The sequence below is a fragment of the Apodemus sylvaticus genome, chromosome 9 (genome assembly GCF_947179515.1).
Source record: "Apodemus sylvaticus chromosome 9, mApoSyl1.1, whole genome shotgun sequence".
Lineage (NCBI taxonomy): Eukaryota > Metazoa > Chordata > Mammalia > Rodentia > Muridae > Apodemus > Apodemus sylvaticus.
Genome location: NC_067480.1, coordinates 26654140 through 26664936, shown reverse-complemented (window position 1 = coordinate 26664936; position 10797 = coordinate 26654140). Strand labels below are relative to the sequence as shown.

Sequence of the window (10797 nt, the reverse complement as noted above, 5' to 3'; positions counted from 1 at the left end):
AAATTAAGAAAGAAAGATGCATCTTTTTCTTTTTCTTTTTTTTTTTTTGATTTGGTTTTTTCGAGACAGGGTTTCTCTGTATAGCCCTGGCTGTCCTGGAACTCACTCTGTAGACCAGGCTGGCCTTGAACTCAGAAATCCGCCTGCCTCTGCCTCCCAAAGTGCTGGGATTACAGGCGTGCGCCACCACCGCCCGGCTAGAAAGATGCATCTTACTTTGTGTATGCTAGGGATTGAACTCAGGGCCTCTTTTATGCTAAGCACTGGGGTTCTGCCCCTGAGACACATACCCCTGTCCCCCGTCCCCCCTCCCCCACTAATTTCTTTTTTGCTTTGTTTCAAAACAGAGTCTTGCTATGAACCCCAGGCTGACTTCCTACCCCGGAATTCTCTTGTCTAAGCCTTCTGAGTGCTGGGGTTATAGGCGTGTACCCCAACGCCAGCTGATCGAATTCTAATCCAATTACGTTTTCATCAGAGCACTGGTAGGCTGAATTTTCCCTGTAGCCCCCTAAGAGGTGCATGCTACCAACTCATGCCTTTCAGAGGTGCACACCACCGGGCTCACCACAGACACTCCCCAGTCTTCAGCCCACAAAAAGTGGAGCAGAGCTGATTATTGTTTCCAGGCTGCTTCTCCATGCTTGGCTGACGTAACCCCCCTTTGCACCACAGCCTTCCTTAGGGAGAATGACGGCTCTACTTGTTTTTACTTCAATCTCTCGTTTTAAAAGTTGGCTTATTTTCAAGCCTTTTCGCCTCCCACCCTCCGCAGTGGTGTCTGTCACGTTAAAAAAGTAAATAGAAAAATCCAAACAGTCAAGATACTTACTACTTTTGGTCTCAACACGACTGCTCCCCCTCCCCCGCCCCCTGCCCCGCCCCCCCCCCCCCCGCTTTTTCCGGGAATCGGGAGGTTTTTCTCACTTTATGTCTAGTGTTTTTTTAGTTTGTTGTGGAAACATTTCAATGGTATATGAAAGGCACCCCGTACTGCCGGGGCATCTCCTACTCCAGAAACACAGGGCGACGGCTGCTCACTGGGGACGTGTAGATGTCACCAGGCACGCTTAGTTCTCCCATCTCAGAGGGTCCTAGGACTTGAGCTCTCTGGTTGGAGAGCTTTGGAAAGAAATGGAACTGCCTGAACGTTTGCCAGACTTAACTCCCCAGTCTTTACTACCAATCTTCCTAGGGACCACGAAACCTCCCAGTTCCCCCAGTTCCCCAAGGGCCGATTCTGGGAGCAAGATCAGAGTTGATTTCAGGGTCCATGTTTGGAATGGGAAACGGATTAGCATTAAGTCTCAGCCTCTGAGAGGTTTAGGCAAACGCGACCCCCAGGACGCGCAGACACCCGCTTGTCCCGTGTTCAGCCGACAGTCCTACAGCTCCCGCGCCTCCTTAAAGCCGCAGCTCCGCCCCGCCCGCCCCGCCTGCCCCGCCTACCCGCGGTTCTTTCCAACCGCCGGGCCCCGAGCGACTCCACCGAGCGTCACAAAGCCACGAGCCCTCAAGGAGCGCACAACCCTCTGCGTCCCCGTACTGGATCGCGAACCCCAGTTCCATCACCACCACCCGCCACCATGTCCAGCGAGGAGCTGGCCTGCAAGCTGCAGCGGCGGTTGAGACTTGAGATGCGGGCAGAGACCGACCAGGGCGGCCCCCAGCCTGCACCCTGCGCTGTCCCCGCCGGGCACCGGGAGCCTGAACCGCCTGCCCGGGCGCCCACGGCCAGCGCAGACTCCGAGCTGAACCTCAAACTGAGCCGCAGGCTGGACATCCACCAGGGCGCAGCGCGGTCCCGCCGCTCCAAGGTCTTCAACCCCTACACCGAGTTCCCGGAGTTCAGCCGCCGCCTCCTGAAGGATCTGGAGAGGATGTTCAAAACGTGAGCGCTCGTCCTGTGCCCCCGAAGAACAGGGGATCCGAGACAGGGCAAGGGGTGGGTGGCCCTGCCGCGAGTGGGACAGTGAAGAAAGGAGGTGCAGGCGTTCAGGAGAGCACTGAGCATCTGGCCAAGTGCAGCCAGATCGTGCGCACCAAGTTCATTGCGCGCTATGGGGGACCTCGTTAGGCTGGGGATCTGAGAGTTAGGAAGCCTCTGTCCCCGGCGGAGCTCAGAGGGTCCCACTAAAAAGCACCCTCCCTGGAGTCCCCTACTCCCCAGGGCGAGGGCGGGTCCCTCATCCTCCTCAACCCACAGATCCAGAGATCTGCTCGGAGCTTCTAGGAAGCGAGGCCGGGGCGCACCTCACCTGCCAGCCTTAATTTTATCCCTCAAGGGAGAAATTAGCTGGATTGTCTTTTATCTTATAAAACTAAAGGAAACAGCTGACCCTTGTCTTCAGTAAGGGGTGTGAGGTATGAACGAAGGCTGAGAACAGGGTTGCGTTAAACTCGGAAGACACATAGGCGTCCCTAGGCCAGTGCGGGGGCGGGGTGGGGAGGGAGCGCAGGAGTCTCCTGGGGGCGTTGCCTAGTCAGTTACCCCTCCAGCCGGTGAGTGGCAGATGCCTCTGGCTGGGGACTGCTGTCTGCCACTAGTCACTAGGGTGCTGCTGGCACCCTAATGCCCATCAGAAGAGGAGGGCATACAAAGACTCAGTAGGTGGCCCGTCACGTGAGAGGACTCTTCTCTGGCCTCATTTCCCCACTTAAGAGGGAAAGCAGTAATGACTCTTGCTGCAGCTTCTTTCTCTGCCTCCCCCCACCCCCCACCCCCGTTACTTTTCTTTCTAAGCGGGATGTGGTGACACTCTCTTCTAATCCCACCATTTGGTTTTGGGAAGCAGAGGCAATCTCGGAATTCGAAGCCAGCCATGACTGTGAAGTCTATATATATATCTAGATATATCTAGATATATCTATATCTATATCTATATCTATATCTATCTATATATATATATATATGTACACACACATAGCACGTGTTTCTTTACCGTGAGTGTGCAAGTGTGCATGCGTGAGGAAGTGTCATGGCACACTAGTGGAGGTCAGAGGACAAGGTGTGAGAATCCCTTCTTTCCCTTCGCCATACAGGGGTTGGGATCAAACTCAGGTGATAAGACCTGGTAACAAGTGCTTTTTTTACCGGCTGAGCCATCGCGCTGGCCCCACCTTTGCCTTTTAAGGCCACAAAGTAGTCAGTATACAAAAAAAAAAAAAAAAAAAAAAAAAAAAAAAAAAAAAAAAAAAGCGCCTCACTAAGCTATTAATATTATTTCCAGAATTGGGCCGAGACCGGAAAATGGCTGGGGGAGCGAAGGCCGCTGGCCAGGTCATGCTTGGGCGTCTTTAAAAGCGCTTGGAATGTGTTTGCCCTCAACAAGGAGCTTCTATTTTAAAGGCACTGTGGCGGTCACCGCCTCCACTACTCCGCTCGCGCTCGCTCAGAGGTCTGCAGAGCACCTGCGATGATCCGGGCTGTTTCTCCAATCCTTTCTCGGTGCCAGCCTCTGTCTTCTGAGTCCAGTTTGGGCAACTGAGGAAGGTGGAGCTGGTAGTAGAGAATGAGACTGAGGTGATGGTGGGAAAGCCTGGGAGGACACCTTGGTCTGACAGATTCCCCGCCCACCCCCGCGCCCCCCTGCAGCTTTCTTTGGGTTTTACTTTTCGCGCGGGAATGGCTGCTGCGCGGATCTTGCCCTCCAGTCCTGGCAGATTCACCTCCACCTTGCTCTGTGGTCTCACCAGCTTCCTTTGGTTTTACTGGGAAGCACCCTTTGGAAGGTTAAGTTTGTTGGTGTGCTGTGTAAGAGGAATAAGGTCCATCCAGTCGGGAGGTCTTTGGGGCCAATCAGGGTTGGCCCTGGCAAAGAACAGGTTCTGACCCAGCATCAAGCTGATGGGGGAAGGCAGAGGGCAAGCTGAGACCCTGGGAGAGCTGACAACCCAAACTGGGCTGGGCGGGGTGTTTCTACAAAGCCAAGCTGCCCTTCTGACGGCTAGGTTAGATCCTTTGCCACCTGCAATAAAACCGCATGAACAAAGGGAAATGACCTGGTTCCTGAAACAAAGGTCCGGTGCCTGCTTCAGGTGTGGCTGGATCAGGCAGACAGGTGACTATACACAGCCACATCTCCTGTCTTGACTCCCTCCCTTTCTGGTTTCTTGAGGTCAGTTACTATGTAGCTGAGGCTGGCTAGCTCCTGGTCTACAATGCCCCCTCCCCTACGGAGAGTCTTCCTCTATAGTCCAGGCTGGGCTTCCAACTGTTGAGGTGACTTGTGTACACCAATAAACCCAGCCCATTTCTTCTTTCCTAAAGCCAGCCTCTCCTCCCCTCCCCTCCCCTCCCCTCTCCTCCCCTCCCCTCCCCTCCCCTCCCCTTCCCTCCCCTCCCCTCCTCTCCTCCCCTTTCCTCCTCTCTCCTCCCCTCTCCTCCCCTCTCCTCCCCTCCCCTCCCTTCTCCTCTCCTCTCTTCTCTCTTTTATCCTCTCCTCTCTTCTCTTCTCTCCTCCCCTCTCCTCTCTTCTCACTCTCAGGTGGCTCCTTTTAGTGGCATAAGTGTGGCCACAGTTGCTCCAGACAAGTCCAGTGAGAAAAAGTAGTCACAGCAGCAGCCTTCCTGTGGCCTTTTTTTTAGGTGTGTGGGGGGAGGGGAGAGGTTACTATTTCTAATTGGCTCTTAGCCAGTTGCTCGGGGTAAATTGTTCTCTTTGGCCAGGACTGAGCCGCGTGCCTTACCACTTTCTAAAGTAAAGGATGCACGCCTTTCCCCACACCTGCACCCAGCTCTTCCTCCCTACCTCAGGCTCCTCATGCCTAGGAGGAGCAGGGGCTGCTCAGCTCAGTCTTTCCCCAGAGTGCTGGGGCTGGATCTTCCATACCTAAGGCTCCAGGAACTTCATCCCGTGTCTCCCCGATGGCCAGGGCCACCCAGTCTAGGAGCTGTCACCCTCTAGACTCTCCTAATACACTCTGGTTTTAGCTCCTGCCCAGCCTGGACCCAGGGAGGCGGGAACCGGGAAGCCCTGACTGAGGTGTGAATACAACCTCGCTTTCTGAAGGGTCCAGAGGTGCCTGCGCTCACACCTGCCCAGACGCTCTGCAGCCTGCCGCCTGCCGCCTTGCACCCTGAGCTGCCTTAGGGCGGCCAGCTGGCTCAGAGTCCTTCCCTCTGTTTCATCAACTGGTGTTTGTGCGCACATACAGTTATGTGCCTGCACTCTGCTGCTTTTATCCAGGCAAGGGCAGGCCCTGAGTCCCCTTCCACCCTTCTGCCGGAGTCACTGGGGCTTGGCAATTTGCAGATCTGCTCTGGCCTGGCCATGTCACCTGTCCTGTAGTTGGTTAGGGTTCCTTTTCCTCTGCCTAAAATACATTTTTTATTTACTGAGACGGTTTGTTTTTTTTTTTTTTTACTGTATAACCAGGCTGGCCTAGAACTTGTAGCATTGCTCCTGCCTTAGTCTTCCACATGCTGAGATTATAGATGTGAACCACCATTGACTCTCTATTGCTATTTTCTTTTCTTTGAGACAGTCAGGCTAGCCTTAAACTCACCCTGTAGCCAAGGGTGACTCTACACTTCTGGTTCTCCTGCCTCTAGTTTCCAGGTGCCAGGTCTACCGTATCCATTTTTGCAGTACTGAGGATCAAACCCGGGGCTTTGTGGAGGCTGGAAGAGTGCTTTACTAACTAAGCTACACCCCTCTCCTCCTGCACGACTTAAAAAAGAAAATACAGGGCTGGAGAGATGGCTCAGCCGTTATAAGCACGGACTGCTCTTTCAGAAGTCCTGAGATCAATTCCCAGCAACCACATGGTGGCTCACAACCATCTGTAATGGGATCTGATGCCCTCTTCTGGTGTGTCGGAAGACAGCTATAGTGTAAGAAAGGAAATATAAAACGGTCCAGGTCCTCCTGAACACCCACTTGCCCTGTAAGTTTTATGCTTTGCCCATAAGAGAGCTTTGGGCAAGACAAGGAAAACCCTGCACAAGGCCTGGGCCTCCTGTGACCCAGACTTCCCTTCAAATCAACTCTCTGCTCTTCTGACCCTGAGAGGCAAGTCTATAGGGGCAAGTTCAGGTCCCCTTCCCACCCTTCTGCCCCCAAAGCAACATGCTAAAAAACAAACAACAGAAACCCAAACACAGAGTGTACCAGCTTGTCACCGGTTAGATGGCTTTTTACCCTTCCCTTCTGGCAGACAGACCACTATGGATAGGTGGTTGTAAGGGGCATGATTGGGAAACAGGTTTCTAAGGTTCAAACTTGGCCTCTGTTCCACTCCCAGGAGAGTTCCTCTGGGCAGCCAGCTTAGGGTTGGTTTCAGTCACCCATTTTTCAAATATTTATTTATTGCTTCTTATGGTTATTTTGGTTTTTGCAAGTAGCCTCTCACTCTGGATCCCAAGCTAACCTTGAACTCAAAGCAATCCTCCTGCCTCAGCCTAAGCTGGGGTTATAGAAATAAGCCACTATGCCTTTCACAGATTTTTTTTAGATCATCACATGGCTGTCATTTAGTCCCCATAAAAACTTCTGCTGCCTTTTTTGTTTAATGAGTCACCTTGCCCGAGGGGTTCTCGGTTGCTTGGTTTTCCTCTCCTGCTGTTGGAGGCAGGATCTCACTGTGAATGGGCTGCATGCTTACCACACCACAGACCTGTGGACAGCCTGCTCTATAAACTGCTGTGGTAGTCTGGTCCTTCCGGGGTCTGCGGGTGGATCCTTGGCTCAGTGTCCTGTTCCCCTGAAGCTTCCAGAACTCAGTCCCATACCCTGGGTAGCTGAAGACAACCATGCCTCCTTCTTCATAGCTCTGAAAGGCCGCAGTGCAGGTGTTGGCTGTACCCTGCCTGTGCTGTGGGCTCCAGGGGGGGATTTTTCCTCTCCTCTTCTCTTCTCTTCTCTTCTCTTCTCTTCTCTTCTCTTCTCTTCTCTTCTCTTCTCTTCTCTTGTCTTCTCTTCCCAAATCCAGCATGGCCTCATCCTAAGTTATTACCTCTACAAAGACTATTTCTAACCAAGGTCACAGAATGAAGTTCTGGGTGGACATGATAAGGAGGGAAGGGGATTCTACTTAACTCAGGAGAGACAAGCGAAGACTCATGAGGGGGGGCAGTTGCAAGGAGGACCTGAGTTTTAGGAAGGTGGGAATTTTATACTTACAGTTTACATAGTAAGCTATGCCCCTGCCACCTCAGCCCTCTCCCTGTGGACCAGCCTTCCAAAAACCTGATCCAAAGGCGCACAGCTCCACCTGTGCCAAGAGTACTCTGGCTTCAGCCGGGCCTGCCAGATTTTCACTTTTCAGCAGTTTCTAGATGCGCATTCTGATGTCGCCTTTTGGCCCCTCGCAGGGTGTAACCTGATTAGACCAGCATGCACAGAGCACACCCACTCTGTCAGGAAGCAAGGCTAGATAGATTCACCCAGACAAATATTCTTTGCTCTTTTATATTCGATTTTCCTGTTTTAAGAGACTTAGCACAGGAGTTTTACACTTTCAAAGCTTTAAAATCTGAGAGAGAGAGAGAGAGAGAGAGAGAGAGAGAGAGAGCACGAGCAGGCAGATATTCCCGCCTGGGAGTTTGCTGGGTTCTTAGAGTAGGTGTCGAATGTCCCGAGTCCTAAATGGTGTGCTGCAGAAGAAAGACAACTTTCTAATGAGTGTGGGAAGCCAGAGGCATCGGCAACCTGGCCAGAGCTAGTTGCCTCTCTGTTTCCAAGCGTGTAAGTGTGTCACTGGATAGCCGGAGCCAGAATAATAGTGGCCTGATTTTAAAGAGAGACTGAGAAGGGCCCAGAAGAAACCTACCCTACAGTGTGTGTACACGGCTGAAACGCGATCGGAGCTGGCTGTGCAGTCAAGGTTAGACAGGAAACTTTAATTACCCTGGCTGCTCCAGAGGCCCCTGGCAAAGGAAGGTAATGGGGACATCCACTTGCAGGCAGGGCCCAAGCACAGCAGCCTAGCTAGCCTGCAGCTGCCGCATCTCTTCAGGCCTGCATCGAGAGCTTGTGTTTCAACTCCCCAAAGAGAGGGTGGGAAGGGGAATGTTAGCCGGCAGCAAAGTTGCTGTTTTATTATGAATTCGAAATGCTGATGTCATGATGCCCCGGCCAAGGCCACATTCCCTATCTGGAACGCCACTGGACACTGGAAGTGTGTACTTCTTACTCCCCCCCCCCCCAGAACTCCCTCCCCCACACTGTAGTCTGCCTAGGAGGAGAAAGGGCAGGAGGAAGAAAGGGGGATAGTATAGATGATTGTCTTTTCTTTCTCCATTTTGGTTCTGGGGTGAGAACTCAGGGCCTGCATGTGCCGAGCATACCCTCTACCGTGGGGCTACACCCTTAACTCTTCTGGATTGGCTGAAGATTTTTCATACAAGTGAAGCGTGTCCTCTTATGGGAGATGGGGTAGGTGCCTCATCTGGGTGTCTTTAGCTTTAGTGGGCATTGGCTTTTGCCATAGGGCAGCCAGGGTGTATGTAGCTCAATCAATGGTAGAATGGTTGCAGTCAGCCTGCTTGAGGCCCTAGATTCCATTCCTAGTGCAAGGACACAGACAGACACATGCGAACACACACACACACACACACAAGATAGAGACAGTAGAGGGAAAAAAATACATGGAAGCTAAGGCCTTTCTGACTTCTGCCTTCCAGCCCTTGCTGGTAGAGACTCACCTTGGGTTTAGTGTGTTCTCTTGTAGGACCCAGGGCTGGTCCAAATCCCTGGGCAGTAGCTCCAGGCCTACTCCAAGGGCCCTGGTTTCTAGCAGGAAGATACATAATTGCCCATCTCCTCCCAAGTCTCTTCTTTCACATTCTCAGCGTCTCCTCTGCATCCTATCTTATGAGAATTTGAGTGAAAATCCTTTGAAATGAGGTGATCAAAGCAGTTTTTAAAACCGGAAAGATTTCTGTGATAGGGAAATCCTAACTGGTGTGCTAGCTGCTGTATCTCCTATACAACCTCCCGGTTATCTCCCAAAGGCTAGCCCTGCATCCTGGGTCTATCCAGGCCAGTGGCCACCCAGGTGAAGGTGATACCATAATGGGTCTGGCCATGCTGGAGGTAGCTCCCCTTCCCTATTGCCTGTGATGGGGATTCTGTTAGTGAGGAAGGAGGGTGTGTCCCTCTGGATCCTGTTTGTGAGATAATGCACCATGATTCTTGTGCACCTGCCTGTGTTGTCTACCTGAGGGGTTCTGCTGCAGGCCTGGAAGAGGTTAGCAATGGGACATTGGAGAATCCTATCATGAAGAGGAGGGGTGGCCCTTAGAATTCTTTCTCCTGGATATCCTGCAAATGTCTGTCTCTGCAGTCTGCATCTACCCCTGTGTTTTCTTCTTGCTTATGGGTAGGTCTCTGGGCAGTCTATAGTACTGGCTACTGTGTGGAGCTGTATGGGTTATTACGTCAGCTGTCTTGGTAACCCTCCACTTCACCCCTCAGGGTTTGAAGGTCCCAGCTGACTGACCTCAGCCACTCCTGCCTGCCTTCTGTCCTTGAGAACTGCTCGCTGATGCTTCTTGCCTTTCCCTGACTCCCTTCACCCCTCAGCTTTTGTTCTCTTCACCAAGTATGTCTTGGGGGTCAAGCCTCTGAGAGTGGGTGGAGTCAACCCACACAGATAGGCCCTGTCCCTTCTATAGAGGTCTGTGGTTTTGTTGCTAAGGTCCCTAACCCTTGGCTTAGAGGCCTCTGTGAGGGTGGGTTTTTTTTCTTTGTGTGTATGTGTGTGTCTGTCTGTCTGTCTTGGTTCCACATGCTGGAGATAGAGCCCAGGACCTTGTGTGTGCTGGGCAAGTGTTTTACTGCGGAGCCACCCTCACCCCTGGGCCATTTCACTTACTTAATAAACACACTCTCTTTGGTGTATGTGCGGCACAGGTGTGGAGGCAAACCTGTGGAGTCGGGTTCTCTCCTTTCACTTTTATGTGGGTCCAGGGGATGGAACTCAGGTCTTTAGCCTTGCATGACAAGGACTTTCCCTGCTCAGACTGCTCACTGGCCTTGTTTGTGTGTGTGTGTGTTTGTTTTGTTTGTTTCAGTCTGGGATCCCTTGCTTCAGAATGAAGGTCTGCCCTTTGGGTTAGAACTAAGCCTGGGCTGCTGGTGCTCCTATCCTTCTAGTCCTAGGCTAGTCAGGGCCTTGGGGACTGGGTGGGAACCGGGTGGAGACCTAGTAGAGTGGCAGGGGCCCCCTGTAGCGGTGCTAGAGTCTTCTGATTCCAATGTAGTGACCCTCATCTCTGGTGGGTGTGGTGGCCTGGTCTCTCTTTCCAAGGCCAGTGGTAGGCCACAGGCCCACCCTCAGCCTACTGCCAACTTGGACTGGGATTGTAGGAAGCAGGGGGATAATGCTCAGGACTTACAGGCTGTTGTGTGCTGGCCCTTCCACCTCTTCCTGAGGGTGAAACGCCAGGAGAACCCCCAACCCCCCAGTCTCTCTCTTCCCTCCCCCCTGCCACACTGCTTACTGAATACCCATTGTGCCTTCGGACAGCTCCTGCCAAAAATATCTCACTGCTGACAGCTCTAGCTCTTTGGCCTTGGGGGCCTGCGGAGTTCAGTCATGGCCTTGGGGAAGCTGGCCCTGGATTCTGCCCAACTTGGTCTTGGCAGTGACTTTCCCTGCCCTTCCCTAAGTGCTTCAGGCTTTCCTGAGTTCTGCCCCCCACCCCCCACCCCCAGCCATGCCCTGTGCTTAGTCATACGAAGTGCTTACTGTATACAGGCACAGTTTGTGCTCATGCGCACCCGGGAACTCATTCCTCCCTTTCAGCGCTCTGACTGGCTGCCAGGAGCAAGCTGGTACGGGACATCGAGG

The 10797-nt window shown here is 52.7% G+C and overlaps 1 protein-coding gene across 1 annotated transcript in view; it reads left to right on the top strand.

Annotated features, from left to right (window-relative positions):
* The first annotated feature begins 1463 nt into the window (after positions 1–1463).
* Positions 1464–10797, top strand: part of Efhd1 (EF-hand domain family member D1) — a 46168-nt gene continuing 36834 nt past the window's right edge. Inside the window, exon 1 of the mRNA XM_052192311.1 lies at positions 1464–1891. Within this exon, the coding sequence (XP_052048271.1) occupies positions 1587–1891 (305 nt within the window). The 5' untranslated portion in view covers positions 1464–1586. The remainder of the gene's footprint in view (positions 1892–10797) is intronic.